The sequence below is a fragment of the Charadrius vociferus genome, unplaced genomic scaffold, assembly GCF_000708025.1.
Source record: "Charadrius vociferus isolate BGI_N301 unplaced genomic scaffold, ASM70802v2 scaffold188, whole genome shotgun sequence".
Taxonomy (NCBI): Eukaryota; Metazoa; Chordata; class Aves; order Charadriiformes; family Charadriidae; genus Charadrius; species Charadrius vociferus.
In genome coordinates this window covers 528,432-547,785 of record NW_009649706.1, presented here as the reverse complement: position 1 = coordinate 547,785, position 19,354 = coordinate 528,432, and the positions used below count along the sequence as shown (strand labels likewise).

Genomic DNA, 19,354 nt, shown 5'->3' with positions numbered 1-19,354 from the left:
TGCTGTGCCTTCATGTACTGAAATACAGTTTTATGGACATCAGTGAACACTAGCAGATATTTAACAGGCAGAACAGCAGAAACAGCATTTGTCACAAGGTTTTGAGTTAGGCTCAAAATCACAGGATCACAGTCTTTAGATTAAGCACAGTACCACTATTCCTCATTACACCAGGTAACAGTAGTCAGTACTACTGTAGTAGTTAGTATTTCCACAGTAAACTTGTGCCCTTAAATTTATCTAATGCCACAATTAAGTAGAAAATGCTACTACCTCTATGTTCATTTTTCCAAAGTTTAACATGTTAATTGTAAAAATTCCACATTAACTTAAAAGCTAATCTCTTAAATATGCAAGAGTAATATTTAAATATAAAGTCACAAAATAGGCATATGTGGTCTTATGTAGATAAACCAAAACATAAAGAGAACAAATATGAGCTTTTAACAAGCCTCAAGAATGAGGTGAAGAACTAATTCTGGCAAGGTATAATAAAGGACTACTGTTAGACATGAATGTTTACTGAAAGTGTTTTCTTATTTATTGAGTTACTTTTAAAATCCTAAGATGACCCTCAAGAGAAAAAAGGAGTATTTTCACAGCAGTGTTTTAATTAGACTGGTACAGTTGAAGAGAAGATTATATGACACAATTCAACCTTTAAACTTAAAACAATTGTAGACATTTTCTTGAATTTCCATGGTTTTCATGACACTAGACAACTAATGTCAAAAAAAGCAGATATAACAGTAAGCATAATCATAATAGTTTAATTCATACTGCCCATAAGAAGTCTCTTGTTCATCATTAAGCTGTATTTCCCTGTAATTTAATTTTTTCCTGTACTATTTCTAACTGTAAATATTAACACTAGCATAGCAAGAATTTCCTAAGATTTCCTATCTGTGTAGACAGTTTCCATAGCAAAGAATCATCCATGAAGTACAAATTCCAGTGTTTCTTGGCTATTGTCAGTATCTGCTCATTCTTTAAATGCTCAAGTACTAAAAAACATATTAGCTTTATGTCAGAATATACACAAGTCTGCTTAATTTACTGAGAACTTGCAACATACTCTTTAACACTTTTCCCAGCTGTTACCAGAACATCTGGAACTGGAAAGATAAAATTCTTTAAACAGAAGTCTAGATTCCCCATCCCCTCTACATGCTAGTACGGTAATAAATGTTAGGGCAGATATGCAATTTTTTAAATTGTTATTTTCCAATATAAATAGAATGAAAGTATAATTTATTTTCCAAATCAACAAACTTGTAAGAGTCATCATTCAATATACACCCATAAATGAAGGAATAGAAGGGCACAAATAAAAGAAGAAACAAAAAGGAGTGAATTCATAGAGGAGGTAAGTCTGATTAAGAAGGTAAACCTGAAAAGAAACTACATTCACACATGCACACACCTTCCCCAACAATTTGCTACCTGAGGAAATAATGAGCATAATTTTGCCGTAGCATTTTGAGAAAGTGAATGACACTATACTGGAAGAGCATCTAAGCCACAATTGCAAATTAAAAAAAATAATAAAAATAAATCACTGGGATAACAAAGCTTTGTGTTTGCACCTCCAAACGACAACCAGTAGGTCTCATAATTTGTTATTACAAGAAAAGAGTAACATATTTCATAAGACAGACTGGAAGGAATAATTAATATCAATAAAGACAAAAATCAGTCACATGTAAGATAAAAAAGGTCTTTAAAACCCTACCCAGCAACAGAATCAAGCAGCTTAAACACTGAGAAACTGTATTAATGGCCTGAAGAGCAACATCTTACTTTCCTAATGATTTTAGTTCTGAGTATTAAGAAAAATTAACTTCTAGCCATACAACATTGCACTGTGTGGACAACATGGATATTCTGGAGGAAGACAAACTGGAAACAGTATCAACAGTTCAGAAGCTGTAAGAAATACATGAAAGGTTGAATTTTTAATACAAAAGCTGTTGTATAGTGAGTCTAAATATTCTGAATGTAATGAAAAATATTTACTTCACTAGCTAGCACACAGGATGACAAGCCATGCAATTACTGAAAGACATTTTTTGAAAAACCTTTCCTCAGGTGTTCAGTCCTACGACTGTGCAAGGAGAACACTTACACCTAATTAAAGACAAATAAATAAGAAGCAGAAAGAGTTCAATCACATTCTCACTGACCACACCACTTTTTTTCAGCCAAATATTAGTTTTAAAGGAAAAAAAGGAAAAAAAGTTTTACTGTTGACATTCCAGTTGTTTTTTCAAACAACTACCAGGAGAGCAAAGCTTCCCTCCCTTCATTTCATATGCTTCCTAAAGAGGCACAAGAAATGCATGGATTTTCTCCTCAAGGTATTTCCTTTTCAGTTTGTAGAAAGTGTCTACATCCTTAGAAATCAAAGCCTTACAGTTAATGCTAGTTGTGAAAACCCTGAACACTAACACATGCAAACACTTTGAGATTAAAAACCACAGATTATGCAGTCAGGAAATCCGCTGCAAACGGGACAAGGAATAGACTTATTGAAATTAAGAGCAGCAGTGTGCAGCCTACTCCCTCAAAATACTTCTAAGATTGAACTAATATGCCTAAACAGTCACATCATAGTGGCACTTTTCCTAATGAGGACGTAAAGAATTAAGATTTATATGCAATGTAGCAGGTCTCCTACTGTTTCAGCATTGTCTAATAATCTGTATGAAAGTTTTGAACGAGTAAACAAACTAATCACTGATATTAGAAACTAGAAAACAAAGTTATGCAGCTAGGAGGGGTGCTCCAAGCAGACATTAAGATGAATTAAAAAATAAATAAATAAAGTTTGTTACTGAGAGAAGGTCAAAGAAAATACATGTTTCCTTAGCAAGATTGTCTTAAGAGAAGATTCTACCAGGCAGACAATACAGCTCTCATTCCTCTTCTGAAATTCTTAAGTAGTCAACATGAACCAAAAAGAAGTGGTGCCATAATGAAGCTATGGTCTGTAGCTCCCTATATTTCTGCATATTCCTAGCCATTAACTTGGTATCCTTCAAAAGAAATCACTCCACAGTCTCTTCACTTCGACTGTTGAAATTACTGCCAGGAATTTGACAGCATACACCTTCCTGATATGCACCATCTCCTGTGCTTTATGTATATAAAGAAAAAAAAAGTCAAATGTTTCTGTTAACCATGTTTGCAAGGTGTATTTGAGAAACACATTGTGTGTAAGGTTATGTGTTTTGGCATTTCTTCACAGAAGACAAAACAGAACCATTTTCAGTAAGTGTTTTCACTAATGCTCAAAGAAGCTACCTCTCAAAGAAGCAGTGATTCTTTCCCCTGTTTTGCCCCCACTGTACAGCCACAGAGCAAATTAATTTGATTAGATCAGTGACATAAGCAGTAATATTCCCTTTGTGAACATTAGTTTTTATATACGTTAGGAAGCTAGAACACTTCACTGTACAACCACTCAACCACCAAATTCAATGCAACTCAACTATCAGATGTACATAGTCGGAAATAAGGTAAGAGGAAGAAGCAGTGGTCACCTCATCTGACAATGGCCCATAATGTCTTTTAGTCTCCAGAATCGATTTATCAACAGGGCCACCTGTGTGAATTGTCAGATACATTCTATTAAATCCCAGACTACCACCTTTATTTGAACATTTCACATTAAAAATATTCAGAAATATATACCTGTTAAGCAAGTCTAATCTTCAAACCATTCCTTGAGAGAAGAATAGCAAGTTTAAGACTATTATCCTCTCAATGATCTCTTCAGCTAAGGAGACACTTTCAGGAAGAAAGTGATTATTTTTCTTGACCAGGTAGTACTTAGAACTTTTCTTCTTATTTCTTCAAAATATTCTGTGCTCTCCAAATATCAACCTGTGTTACTTACTATCAACTTACTTACTATCAACCATGTTACACCGCACAGAGAATGACTAAAGTTTTTTGACCTCTATGAAAACACAGCAAAATCCTAATTTTCTTAATATGTGTGTACATATATACACACACACACACTTTTAAAAAAATGCAGAATTGTGCACATACTATTTTTCAAAGGTTAATTACAGTCTGGACTACCTGAAATAGGTAAGACTCTTTTGGTAAGGATAATGGCTACAGCAGCACAGAGCGTTTTAGAGTGCCAGGCTATTACAACCTTTCAAACAAAATGCCTTATACGTTTTTCTTAACTTTGTCTCCTCCCTTTATAAAAATCATTATCAGTAGTATCTTTAGCCTTCATTTGGAATTGTTTATTCTCACACCACTTTTAAGGTGAACTTCTGTTACGCTCTGCAACCCTGATTAGTCCTGAATAGATAGATGTGTACAAAAAAGCTTTAAAGAAAAAAAGTAACCTTCTTGACAATAAGAACTCCCTTTTTAAGTAAAAACCTTCTCCTCCTGCACATAAAGACTTTACAAAGCTCCTACAACATGAAATAATACAGGAATAAATGTTTTCCATTTGAGCAGGATGAGATCTGAGGAACGAACAAACATTTAAAGAAAAGAAAAAAAAGCATTTCAAGTAGGATCCCTCCCAGCTTTTTTCCTCCTAAACTGTTTTTTTGCCTTGCATCTGTCCAAATAAAGTTTGTTGCCCAAGTTCCTATTTTTGTGTCTCTTTCAGCTAGCATGAGGCACGCATGTCCCTAACATGACTCAAACACTTCACAAGCAGAAGCAAATAAAAAGGCAAAAAAAGATAGCCAGTCTTATAAATGCTTCTCAGGCAGAAGCAGGAACAGTGAAAACATGGCAGTATTCAGTTTATGGGCCAATGCATTTTAGTAGCATCTAACTGCAAACCTTCCACCTTGAAACGAAAGCTACCACTGACAGACTGCTACAACTGAGTTAGTTCAATTCACATTTAGGAACACAGGAGTACCAACAGGTTTTCCAGATCACTGAGATCAGTCCCCTTTTATTACAAGCTACCACATACGTGAAGCTTTTCCTGGACTCCACTTATGATCTGAGGGTCAAAAGTTACTGTGGTATTTTACACAATTTTTTTTTGACATTTTACACAGCTTATGGAAGACTAACTGGCTAATGAGAGAGACATACTGACTAAAGCTTACAGGTACGGTAATGGCATATTCTTATGTGCCTTTACCTTCAAAGCAGGCTGTAATCTCTTCACGGTAAGTAATGTCTTTTTGTTAAATGGTTCTATGAAGATACACACAATAGTAATTGAATTTATTCTTGAGGGCTACAGGTCCTGATTAGCAATATTATTTGTAAAAGCACATACAGTACATCAACACAAACTCTTCATTTAGATGCAACAGCATCAGCAACTTAAGGATGGAACCAGTAAGAACAGGCATCTTACTAGATACTGAGGAAAATTAACATTGTTCTTAACTCTGCATGCTGAAGAATGAAATTGTCTACCCATTAGTAATTTTACTTCTTAGAAACGCCTTACTCAAGTTTATTTTGTAAATAAAACTGCCTCTTTAACAGGCAAAGATCTGCACACATCCTGTTCCTATTCCTCCCACCCAGTATTTTTGGTACAGGGAGTGCGCACAAATACATTACTAGTAGTAATTACACAACTGAGTTCCCCACAAGAAACAAGGCTCAGCGTACCGAGAGTGCAGATGAGAGTGTCACCCTAGGAAAGTCGCATTCATGATCATGCCTCCCTTGCCAGGCTACACGCAACAAAGTTCACCTGTTGAAAGCCGACTGTTTTGTCTGCACAAACCAGTTGGTTTTACTGGACTTGAAAACCCCAACAGCATACAGGCTCCAGGACAGAAGAATTATGAACAGGCACATAAAAATAGTAACACAGCGAAATTAGCTGGTATTAAGTACCCCTCCTAACTACCTACATATCAGTGTACAGGCAGGCAGTAGCTCCCCACATGTAGTTTGGAATGGGTACACAATCTAGGAAGAACATAGGAAAACTAGTTTTCTAACCAAAATCAGAAGCAGGTTGAATCTTGGTTTAAGTCAAACTGTAGATTAGGTCCCAAAGGAAATCTTGTAATATAAAAAAAAAACAAAAAACCACAACACATGCACACCGTCATTCTCCCTGTAGAAATGAGAGAAATCATGAACGTCATCTTGCTGAAAAATAGAAGTAGGAGCCTGGTTGCCACAGACTCTAAAGGTTAACATCAACTATCAGTTTTCTACTCCATTAATTATGAGGATCCCTTGGAGACTACAGCATTCTCGTCAAACCCAGAAGAAACAATACCTTTAGTCAAGTGCAAGGAGATAAGCCTGGGAAACCCAGTGAAAGATGCTGCACTGATACAGAAGCAAGGACTTGCGTAATAATCCATAAGACCAATCAGACAAACAAAAATACCAACCAAAGAGCTTCTCTTTGAAGAGGGACACCAATGGACAAGAACTCTAATGTACTTGGAAACTTAAGACCATCAGGTTAAAGTCTTCTGTTCACCAACAATGACAAAGTCTATTTTAGTAAAATGAAACATTAAGAACCAGGGGAAAAAAAAAATCTACTCTTAATAAATCTACTACTAGAAATATTCTAAATTCTGCCTGCACAGACAGAAGGAACTTGGTATAAAGCTTTCATGAGTCCTTGCTAATAGTAATGAACATCTGACTACCTAAACTGCCAGAATCAGTCTCCGCATAAGACTCATTTACAGGGCATCCTATCTCACATTGCTTTTCAGACAGGCTCTTTACAGCATCAAAGAAAAGGCATCCGTGTAAATTGTTATAGATCATAAAAACATCCAACGTTCATACTACACAGAACAGACACAGACTTGACTATTATCTCTTGGGCCGAGAAACAAAGAGACCTTAGACTATTTCCAGATCTGAAAGAGTTCAGAGGGCACCACTCCGCAGCTCCTATTAAGCATGAAGTCAACAGATGATCCCTCTTGCTAAAGTATCTGGTTCCCTAGAATAACCAACCAGAAACAGGGTACTTTATGACACATCATGCAGGTATTACCTCAAGGTTGAATTTAGACTTCTCTGTTGATTAGCACAGAACCTGAGAGGGGTATCATCAGCCAAATACAATAGCCCTGAAAAGTTACCTACACTTCAGCCATACTAAATCTATACTTGCATTTATGTAGCCATACTGACATTTCTCAGGCTGCAGAAACGTCGAGCCTTCCTGTGACCACCACTGAGAGTCTTCTTAATGGAAGGTCTTTATTACAAATGACTGAAACAGGACAAGGAAGGAAAAGCCAGCATTTGTTTCTAGATCAGTAAGTTGTTCCACTACTTCAGGGAAGAGGTAACAACCATCAAGAAGTTAACAGAGCAAGAGAACTGTTGCAGAAGCAACAACTACGAAATAGAGTAAGTTAGGAGGAAAGGGCAAACTTTTGCCTGACACAGCCCTGTAGATTCTACCTACAGTTATCTCAGTTACCTTTAGGATTTAAGCATGTATTGGATTCCTCATGGGTCCTTTCAAATAAGGATTCAGCTTTGTTCTGTTGAAGACAGGTTCAGATCTTTTTCTTCTGTATTAAAAGAATGTTACTCAGAGCAGAAGAAAGAAATGTATGATAGCAGTGTATGAAACTTGACAGCAGACCCTTGACTTCAAAGTCTTTAATGGCTCTTTGTGATAGCAAGAAATGCAAAGGTGAAAAGGAAATACAGTGAATAAAGCAGCACAAGGGGAGGAAGACAACACTGGTAGAAACGGGAACACCTCTGTAAACAATGCTGCCTCCAGGGGAAAAGCTTCATTCGGAAACTGAATGCAGAAGATGGACTATCAAGCAAAAGCCATACAGCCACAACTGAATGCCAAGGAAGTTGGTACTGACTGAAGGTAAGCACTGACACTTTGGTCTCTCCCTCACTGATGAAGATAGGGCTCTTAGACAAGCACCACAAGCCTTTTACATCTTTGAGCTAATCAAGAACTGTGACTCCAGTTTGATCTGGAGCTGAGAAGTTCTGTTCCTCTGAATGGCACTAGGTTTTCTGTAAGCAGAATCATCTCTGTGCAGGAAAATGTGGGCCTTACAATTACTGCAGCAATTTAGTTAAATATAAGCATAGAGCCCCAGGGGGGAGAGGGAACTGCAACAGAAACAACTCAGCTAACCTGTTCCCTACAAAATCAAGGAGGAGTATGTAGTACCTCCTACCTGTAGCAATTACAGCTGGTAGGAGCTCTGTTTAGCCATAAGGTAGTTACCCCTTTGAAATTACTATAACCTTTCTGGGCAAGACCTTAGTTAATTTCTCTTAATTGTATCGTTTGCTAGAAGAGTTCTGCCATATTTTCTCCTTCACAATCACTGCTAACTACGCTATTTAAACAGGAAGTAGAAAGAAGAGAGAAATAAATGAAAACTCAGCCCTGCAGAGGAGGTACACTCTTATGAAACAAAGGATGAGAAGAAAGCAGGTTTTACCAAACCTAAAACCGCAAAACAATATGTTTAAGTTTTGCACAGAACTTGCGATATGTAAATTTAGCAGCACCACTGCTAAAAACAGCTTTCTTACTTAAGGGGAGGACAAGTCCTGCTTCATCCTTTAAGACCAGCTGTTCTTAGGAAAACCTAGTGACCTAAAAGTCACCTCATTGAGAAAGAATTAATGATTGGATTCTTCACTTGATGGGACTGTCAAATGTTTCCAGCAAGAAAACCAAAGCCAGATGAACATCAGATCTGTTGATGCTATTATAACTACTTTCAAGAAATCAGATGTGGAACATACAAGCAACCCAGTACAGACCCAGCCTCCTTGATGCACAGCCACAGGACTACGTAGAACCACTGGCTGGGGCAGCATTATCCCTCATTGAAGCTGCTGGAGGGAGAGTAAATACACAATTTCTGGACGCGTTTTGGATGAAAACTCTTAACTGTTTTGTCATGCTCTTTGACAAATTTTTCTTACCACCCAAAAAACTTCAAAGAAGAGCAAATGTGCTCCAGTATAAATTACTACAGCAATTAAGGCTAAAGGTAAGCTTTCCTGCCGAGCACAGACTAAGAGAAAATTACTAAGGTGAAGCTTCACTTTCAGATAAAGTTCACAGCTACACAGTTATGAGATAGGTGGTGTCAAACAACACAACAGTCAGTCCTGAATCTATGAATACAGTGTGAATACCCATGGGACAGCTAAGAAAAGAAAGGAAAGAGCAGTTTCAGACGTTCATTTGAGCCAAGATGTGGATTTGTGTATTTTGGAGACAGCGAGGCAAGACAGGCCTGTCCTAGAGGACTATTTTGCAAGAAGTGGGCCTATGATGATGGAAGACCTGGTCCTGAGATGGGTTTGCACAGACTTACAGTATCACCTACATAAACACCGCTATTAGCGTTACTGGTTCCAGCCATCAGGGGGAGGCTGGGGCAGGGAGGGGCAAGGATGTTGCTTGAACTTTCGGTTTTTTTGCAGGGGGTAAGATTAAGTTTGCCGCAACACACGGTACAGTAAAGTATATTTACTATTCATCACAATGAAGTCTTGCATCAGAGTCAAGGCGCTGGAGGAGACCAAGTCAATGCACTACAGATAACCTATCCTTCAGCTGTAACCTTCTTTGTTTTTTCCCAAACTGGAAGGATGTAACAGGCAGAGAGGGAGAACCAGTCTCATCACTGAGCATCAGTGATGATCTGAGGAGTTGTGGACCTGTGTCCACCTCTGACACATAGTCCTTCCCCCATATTCAAGCAATTTTGATGGCTTCACAGACATCAAGCTTATGTCATCCATTTGTAAGACATTTTTATTCTGTTTCAGATGACATCAAATGTTTTCATGTCTTGTAAGACTATACCTGATGTAGGCAAGGCAAAGCTGAAATTACGCCACCCGAGAGTATCATCTTCTTTAGAAGATACAAGGAAAAAAAGCTTCTCCACAACAACACAGCAAGGACAGACTAGAGAATGCCAAGTGCATTTGGGAGCAAAATGCACAGTCCAAACCTTAAGAGCAAAACACCAAGGAGCAGGAAACTATGCAGAAGATAGTACTAGCATTAAAATGTGAACCTTGAGGAATGGGAATGAAGAGATAAATTAGATGAAACAATTTCTGAATCAGAGAACAACTGCATGGCAAAGCATACCATGACCTCCCTATTTATCCATATCAAGCATATAGGTGGCAGGACACATGTGTGGTCTACAGTGGTTTGCCAAAAAGGCAAACACTAACGTGTGGAAACAAAGTGGTAAGAGTGCACACATAGCTACCATACCAATACGCATGTTAGGTAACACTAAAAAGTGAGACCTTGGAAGATTTGTAACAAAGGTCAGTAATGCTCAAAAACCCAATCACTGATAAATGTACAAGTCTCACTTTGCAGAAAGCTTTCCATCAGTTTTTCTTTCAAAAGCTTAAACTTCCAATACCTTAGAATGATCAATTAAGTAACTGTGACTTCAACGTCTACCTTGCAACATAGTGTTTCTGTTCCTTACTGAATTTTGTTGGCTAAGAATATACAACTGCTATACTAAGAGTAAAAAAGACTGTCTCTACCTGCTGAAAGGGAACAGCTAGATCCTGAAGTAGACATAGAGGTCAATCATCTTTTTTCTTTAGCATGAATAAGCCAAACTAAAAATAGACCTGTAATGAAACATTTTCTACTTCTGTACTTTTAACTCATGAAAAACAACAGCATCTACACAAAAGGAATGTAATTTCACTGCAACAGTTACAAACACTGTTTCTCAGAAATGTTTGCCCATGGCTAACTTACATATAACCACAGTGTAATAATTGTAGGTAATCTTAAAGCCAGATCTTTGAAATCACACCACAACAGACACATAATTTCAAGGTAAACTATTTTCATTTTGATTATACTGGCTGACTAAGTTATATTCATGTATTTTTTTCAATATTCAATGAAATATTTATATTTCTACTTCCACCTTCGTAATTCTCTAACATATTAAGTATAACACGCAGTTGCAGATATAGAATCTAAAATCAACACAGAATTTAAAAAGCACATTAAGTTGTATCTGCTACTAGTAAGAGCAACAAAATGGGCTCTATGTAAGCCAGATTCAGAGTTACATATTTAAATAACTAAAGTTGAAATAGCTGCTTTAAAAATGTATTTTGGAAATCTACATTTAGTTAATACTGAATATACTTTGCATCCTTAGACCTTAATCTTACATTGCACAAACTACAGTATTTTTACTAATGTCAGTACCAAAAACTAAAAATCCTCAACTCATTTGAAGTTTTATTTGTTTAGAAGCTTAACTTAACACTTTAACAGATGTTATTAAAAAAAAAAAAATCCAGACCAATTTCCTAAGCAAATGAAGTGGCAAAAAACCTATTCATAAATAAGAAATACCTCCAAACTCAGGTTTTCCCACCCACACATTGCAGGCTCTGGAATTTGTTTTTACTACAGAAACAAACAAACAGAAAAAACCCACAAGGTGCCCTTAATGCCCTCTCTCCACTTCAGAATCAATTTCATGCCCTCAGTTACAAAGCTCTCTTTAACAAACCTTTACTGTAAGTGCAGATCTACAATTTTGTGCATAATTCTTCCATTTGTAATAAAATTGATCCAAATCAAGTAAGAAAATTTGCTCTCATGAGAGTTCTCCTTCAGCTCCAATGAGAAGAATTGAATATACACAGGGAATAGTTAAAAAAAATAAAACAATGCTTTACTTGGAAGAACCCACAGTAAAAATTCGGTTATGTATTTTCTTTTTCTTATATAAGGAGGATGGATTTTAAGCTTCATAAAGACAAAGAAATTAATACTTGACAAGTATTCAGGCATGAAAAATATCATTACTCCCAACGGATTCACTACATCCAACTGAAAAGTATTTTAAATTTTTTAATATTTTTTTTCTTGGTTGCAATATTGAACTTCCTCTCTTTGATTCCAAGCTTCTTCAAGAAATTCTTGGTTTATACAAACCAAATAACAATATGTGATGTCCTCAAAATAGTATCAGGAGCACTTACTCATCGTACTTGATATGATAAATAGCTTCTTCATCAGTGTCCATACAGTCTGAATAAGATGTGGATGGTGTACTGTCCAAATTATTTGCATTTTCTCTACAATGATCTTGACTTAAGTTTCCATTAGTCCTTTTGTAAGTGTTACCACTCTTCCCTTGAGCTTTACCATTCTTATGTCCCTTTGTTGCTCGGGTAACATTTTCTATATGAGCTTCAAACCAGGCTCCAATGCTGACATCACGGGCATCCACCAGTTCGTTTATCTAAAAGGAAAATTCAATAATGAATTCACACTTATTTTATATAATCCCAATTAAGAAAAAATTACAACTTGCTATGCTACTGCTTAACTTTTTAATCGGTAAAATAATCAACTCTAGTAACTAGGTGAGCTTGAGAAAGTTCAAGTAACATCCCGTCACGACTATGTTGCACTTTCAGTATTTTATTACTCTTCTCTCATTAAAATCTAGTATGAATATAATACATATGTAATTTTAAAAAGCAGGGCTGGATTACTCCCCCTCTCCCCCTGCCCTCAACCTGAAAGCTAGCTTAATCTCTTTCATTAACCTTTCCTCTTGCTTAACCAATTGTTCTTTGTGGCTAAAATAAGCATACACAGCATTAAAATACTAGCTCACAATCAAGGAGTTTAAAGACTTTCCTAAGCCTCCAACTTGGAATTATTATTTAACCTTCTGTCTTTCCAGCCTGCAAGATTCTTTTAACCCTTCAAGACTCAAGAAGAGAGAGGGAGAAAACAAGTCTAAACGTTGCCACCGAAGTCAGCTAAAATCTTATGATTGTAAGAAATGGAACTATCTCCCAGAATTTCTCCCTTCTGTATTCACAATAATACTGGTACCAAGCAACCAAACCACTTTACTATTCTAAATCATGTTTCATTTTCTGAAGTCTTCTGCTAATTAAGCAGATGTTCCTTTAATAATACGGAGAACACTGAAAAAAAAAGGTTTAAAGAACACTTTATCAACAGTACACTAAGTGTAACAAAAACCATAGAAAACATCTGTAACAAACGATATCAGATACATGTATATACGCACACACTTAACACACACTCCCCTGTCTGGTTTAAGCTACAGCCTTTGTCAAGTACCAACATAGTAGCAGACAGATACTTACACTTATTAACCCCAAAGGCTAGTTTCTATTAACAGGGCAATCCTACTGTATTTACACAGAAGCAAGCCAAAAAACATACTCAATAACTTTTAGTATTTAGAATGAAGCAGTCCTTAGGTATCCGCAAGTGCAGTTGGAGCTAACAAGCTTATTCCAAGAAAGCAATACTTCGTATTTTACTCTTTCATTCACCTTCTTAAAATGACCTCCAAAACTCAATGTTTTATTTTTCCTCCCATGTAAAATACCAATTTGTATTTTTTTATTTTTGTTCTTCCAGCCTACAGCATTCAAAGTACAGCATTTCAGCGGAACAAAAATTTCAGCCACATAAACAAATCAGAGAAGGAAAGCCTCATTTTAAATCTATCAATCTATTTAAACACTGGCACTTCTAGAAGGAACCCTCACAGAGGCATCCCTACACAACCTTATGCATTTGAACTACTTGTAGCTTAAAGTGCTACTGTCTTTACTTCCTCCTTTCAAACACACAGTTGAACAAGACACACACTACTAAGGATTTCCCAATCTGCTGCTACTTCTTATGACCACTTACAAAAGTGCTACAGAAGCCATGTTAGCCAAGTCAAAAATCATCAGATCCAGAACAAATTACAAGAAATGAAATGTAAAAAACGTTAATCAGTGCAAACTCCTTTAATCACTCCTCTCCAGTGCATTCTTCCATAATTTGATGTGCATACTTACACAACAGACTTGCCACCCTTGCAAAGAGTAAGGGCAAATAATTATTACCACAGACCACTGAGAAACATCAGACGACTATTTTATGTTAGCGGTATCTGGTTTAAGAACTGGGTTATTAATAGCTCTTCCTCAACAGTATTCAACAAATACTTACTTTAATTCCAGATTCAGTTTGTGTGGTTTTTATTCCAAGCTAGTTAAGAGTTCTCAGCTAGGATGTTTTTATTATAGCCAGAGATTTTTGGAGGAAAAAATTCATGAAAACTGTAACAATCAGAAGGGGAAACATGCACATGCTTCTGAATAAGCTCTGTTTTTTCTAACATCATTCATGCACGCCCAACCAGTTTTCCTGTAACTCCTCTCTTGTTACCTTTCTTCTATTCATCCTTCTGGCATTGCAGATCAGCTGTGGTACGCTGCTTAACCAAAGTGATGTCCTTCACACATGCCGAGTCCATCTTGGCATGGACCCCCAGTTTTTAACCAGACAACGCTAAGAATTCTCAGTCTTAGTAACAAGGAACAGGAGTTGAACATAATTCCACCCACTGCTAGTCCATCAGACCCCACGTAAGTATCAGATGTCAGGTACAACCGGAATATAAAACAAGCTAAAGCATTCTGATTTACGTAATATACAATGATCACACAGAGGAACTCTGTTTAAATCACTATTTTAACCATCTAACAATAATTTATTATTAACTATTTTTTCCAATACCAACTCTACTGCTATTTTTATTTAAATTACAGATTCCATACTGGCTACCTTTCCTTTTGCTAGCTGAAGTCAGAAAGAGAAAGGAGGATACAGAGGCTGAGACTACTCATAACAGGGAGTAAGTAACAATTATCTTGTTGATTCTAGCTCTGGGTACAGATCCAGTGAGGCACAGGACTTTCCTCAGACAGAAAAATTTGTAATAAACTATTCCTTCCTATAATTCCTTATGGTTTGGCAAACAAGCAAATGCAAAAATTAAACATATCCATCTCTTTAGCCATCTAACATAGCTTAGTTTATGGCCTTTTTCATTGACTTTTACTAACAAAGTTTACTACCTTTGAATTATGTTATTGGTTAAAAATGCATTCTTAAAAGTTTCCCGATTCCTTAAGTAGAAATCCTCTACACGTTCCTACTGTCATTTACAAATACTAAAAAATGCTATGGCTGTACCTTTCTTTTTCTCTATATATTAAAAAGATATGATTGGTTGAAAAAGTAAACAATTCACAGGTAATGAAGGAGAAAGTGTTAGGTCCCTAGTATTAGAGATCACAAAAATTTCAGCTGAATAGTTTTCCTCAAGTATGTTTGCCAATATCACCATTCCCTGGTCTATTTTCTGCTTTAACCCTTAACAAAACAGCTAAGAGACTATCTGATATAATGTTTAGCGTTCTTGAAAACATACATTTTAACACTCCTTTCCTTTGATCTTTGATCTTCTGCAGCCTCCCATCTCCCCAGTATTCTCCTCGTCCTTTCCTGTATTACCTTTTAGACTCATTGATTAGTTGTAAAGCATCAGAACTGAAGAACTGGGATTTTCCCCACTGTAATAAATGGAGATAAAAGAAAAAAAAAAAGAAAAAAAAAGGAAGCACGCAAGCTTGTGTCTCCATATTCAAGCTAGCGATTTTTTGACTCCCCGAATCCTCAGAAAAATGAATAAAACTTATTGCACAGAATGCTACAGGAGCGTAGAGTAACTAACTTACCACTTGTCCTTAATACTCGAAACATTAGTAACAGTCTACATGAAACTAAAATGGCTTCCCATCAGGATGACAGGTCTAAATAACAGCATTCCATTTTGGACATTTTCCAGCAAAAGAATTACTGTTATGGATATTTCTTATTTAAGAGGAACACCCAAACAGGAGGTAAAATGCTACCATTCCCTACATATACACACATCCTAGTAAATATCCAATGAGCTAGCAATCTGGAAACTGTCCATCCTCTGTTTAAACTTCTGGTACTCTGATGCACTCCTACATGGCAATATTGAAAAATTCAATGAGGTACAAAACTAACAATAAATATGATACACGATACCTAAAAAACCTTTACTAAAACAGCAATCATTACATCACGTACTATTTAAAGAAACTGTGTACTTCCATAGCTTATCTAGTTCTAATGCAGCACTGAAACATCAGTATTAAAGGAAATAGTTGGCAAGCTTGAAAAAGCTAAGTAGGGGAAATGCGACACTTTTCCACACATTTTTTTCAATTAGCTTCTTCTGTTCCCAGAAAGTATTTCTGCTTCACAGGTACTCTAAACTTTCTGGAGAATGTGTTTTGGAGAACACAGCGTGTCAGTTTATGAACTCTCCTAAAACCTGCAACACCAGTGTGCCTAGTACAGAAACACTTTCATGACTCTGCAGGAGTCATGTCAAATTGACTTCATTTAAGCTATGTAAAAATGGGGAACTACGTCAAATCATGAAAGCAATGAGGATACACGCTTTTATACAATAAGACAACAAAACTTTTTTAACAATAAAATTAAACTCACAAGTGTGAGGCAAGTTTCCAGCTTTTAGAGCTTGTACGTACCTTGTATAATCCAATGCCAGGATCAATGAGAAATGAGCGAGATGATGTAGATGGCTGACTGGGTGATCCACTATTTGTTTTTTTGACTTTGTTCTTGCAGTTGGAAACAGCACAGGGATTGACTTCTCCATCCTGATCTGTCCCAGAAGCAGTGGTAGGAGCTTCAGATTCAGAACGTATCAAAAGCTGAACTATGTCATTCAGTCCAACATTGTAGTCAAATAAAGTGTGTCCATCTTCTAGCTGTCAAAGGAAAGGTATACTTGTAAAATTCTACCTTGAAGTACATAAATAGTTTCCAAATCTTCCTTTTACAGACAATAATTGTACAGATCAGAAGAAGCAAGCCATCTATTTCAGGTAAATAAAAACCTGTGTCTCAAGTATATACAAAAACAAACCCTCATCAAGTCACCTGCAACCATGATTTCATCCAATAAAAATCACTGAAAAGCTTAAAATTAGAAACAGGCATCTTCACAGACTTTAGACCTTAGTTATGCATCAACATCCAAGATAATGCAGCGATCTACTAATTAAAAAAACGTAACATTTCTGTTGCCACTTACATGACGTACTTAGTAACTATAAATACATGTGAGAATTTTAAAATTAACAATTGTTGTATTGCATACATTTCAGCTACATAATTTCACAATTCACTCCTCCTCATTCTCTTCTAGAAAGCAAGGCAATACCTGATACATCCCTAATATTTTGCAAACTATTTCCTACATAAAACATCTAAATATAAAAAACCTCATAAACATGCAATTCAATTTACTATTCAAAACTATAGGATCTGAAAGTATTACTCAAAAGCAACTACATTTAGAAAGAAGCAACACCAAAACTACGTACTGCACGTTCAAGTTTATGAAAGGAAATCTCCTAAATTGAAAGCATTCAAAAATACTTTTCATCCAGAATTAGCCAGGTTCCTTGTTCCCCAGTCCCCCCCATGCCTCCTGCCCCCAAGAACAAAACAAGATTATTCACTGAAAGTCAGTCTCTTAACTGGTCAGTTTAAAAGCTATTATAAAACTGAAGTAACATGCACTGTGTAGCACTCCCTGAAATAACTTTTGCACATCAGGCCCCACTAGACTCCAGATGCAATCAGATCCTGCAGAACACCAGAATATAAATAGAAGTAGACTATTCAATCATACGTAGCACACAGTTACTAAAGAACATTTTGGGCCCCACTCTTCACAGCTTCAAGATACCTGTTATTATCTTTATTTTACTGATGATCTCACCTACCTACAATTAAGCTAAGAAACTCACATGAAAAAACATCAAGTTGTATTCTAGGAGAAAAGAAAAACGGGGAATAGTGACCACTGCTGCTTTGCTCAGTAAAACACTCTTAATGACCTAGAGTATCTTTGAAGTAGACATTTCATTTAATTTAAAGTATAATGCGTTGCTCTGGGACATGAAAATTAGAACTTAGTTATATTTTACTTCATAATGCTGTGGGAGAAAAACGTGCATGACTAAAAAACTCCCACCTGTTTCCAAACTAGTTTTGCAACAAAAAAAATTACCTGACCTTTTTTCCAGAATAGGTGCTATTTTCAACACCAATTTTTCAGGAATCTTTTCAAACAGATCTGTTTGTATGACCTTATAGGCAGTATTAAAACAACAAGAAAAAGCATGAATTTAATATCTATGTAAAAAAAAATTACCCTCCTTACTGCTGATAACTACTTTTTCCACTGCTGGGATGTGTAAACAGGACTGCTTATAGTTTGTTTCAATGCAATTTAAGCTGACTCAGCTGTCTGGTCAACAACTATGGGAACAACACTTGTTCAGCTTACTGTTTTCAAACCAGTTCAACACACAGCAGATAAAACTGTACTGAATTTTTTGGTTGCAAAATGTTTAAAAAAAATAATCAGGAGTGTATCTGCAAAATAGATCCCTTCTGAAATAATTAATACATTGGAAGTTACTGGAGACAACATAACTTCTGCTCCGTTGTTCTGTTCCAGTAAGATGGACAAGCTGTGCCAGAGGTTCCAGTGTGCAATTTCTAGAATCCTATGGTATGAGGAAATCTTCTGAAAGCTAATGCATTGGAGAGAAAAGGATAACCTTGCTCCCAGTACACTGAACAGGCAGGCAGAAAAGAAATTCTGTCTTTGGTCCCTTTCTCTCAGGACATGCCATAAGCAGGCTGACAGAAAAATATTCTGAGGTACTGCAGTTTAAAGTTTAAAGCTAATTCAGTGAAGATCTAAATAATCACCGGTACATTCCAGTCTGAATCATCTACCATAACTAGGTAACCAGTGTTAACACTCAACTAAAAAATGTCCTGTGTCTAGTCTTGGCGATTTATTAATCAGTTATGATGGCAGAGTAAGTTGTATCTTTGATTCACAACTGAATCCTCCCTATTAGCATGAGAAAGAAGAAGAAAAAAAAAGAAGACTTGAAAAAAGTAATCCATCCAGGAAAAAGTAATCTGTCCAGGAATAGTTACATTTAACACGTTCAGAAAGCAAGACATACCTAGGCTAGGCCTTGAGTGAGAAGCAGCCTTCTCCAATGACACACACACCCACCACCGCGCACAGACTACCTATTGCTGCCTAAGAATCAAAGTCAGCTTTCATGAACATGAACTAAACAGTCAGCACAATAAACTGGTGACTGTAGAACTGTCTACTTTACGGTATTAATTTATAATGAATTAGCATTCTGTTCTCTGCCCAAGTGGTTAAGGGTTTTTTGTTTTGTTTCTATAGTCAGTATTCTTTGCAGGAATATTTTATAACTACACACTATTCTACAACCAATGATGTCACACTTAAGTCTGGAAGCACAGTAACAGAGATAAGATTACTATAAGCACACTTCAAATGAGGCAGAATGTACTGTTTGGCAATGCGATAGGGAA

The 19,354-nt window shown here is 36.5% G+C and overlaps 1 protein-coding gene across 1 annotated transcript in view; it reads right to left on the bottom strand.

The window, feature by feature from the left end:
* The window catches only part of UHRF2 (ubiquitin-like with PHD and ring finger domains 2, E3 ubiquitin protein ligase), a 76,581-nt gene extending 59,437 nt beyond the window's left edge, over window positions 1-17,144 (bottom strand). Inside the window, exons 1-3 of the mRNA XM_009890668.1 lie at window positions 17,136-17,144; window positions 16,438-16,680; window positions 12,001-12,263 (exon numbers count right to left, since the gene is read on the bottom strand). Coding sequence (XP_009888970.1) covers window positions 12,001-12,263; window positions 16,438-16,680; window positions 17,136-17,144 — 515 coding nt within the window. The remainder of the gene's footprint in view (window positions 1-12,000; window positions 12,264-16,437; window positions 16,681-17,135) is intronic.
* Window positions 17,145-19,354: the final 2,210 nt, after the last annotated feature.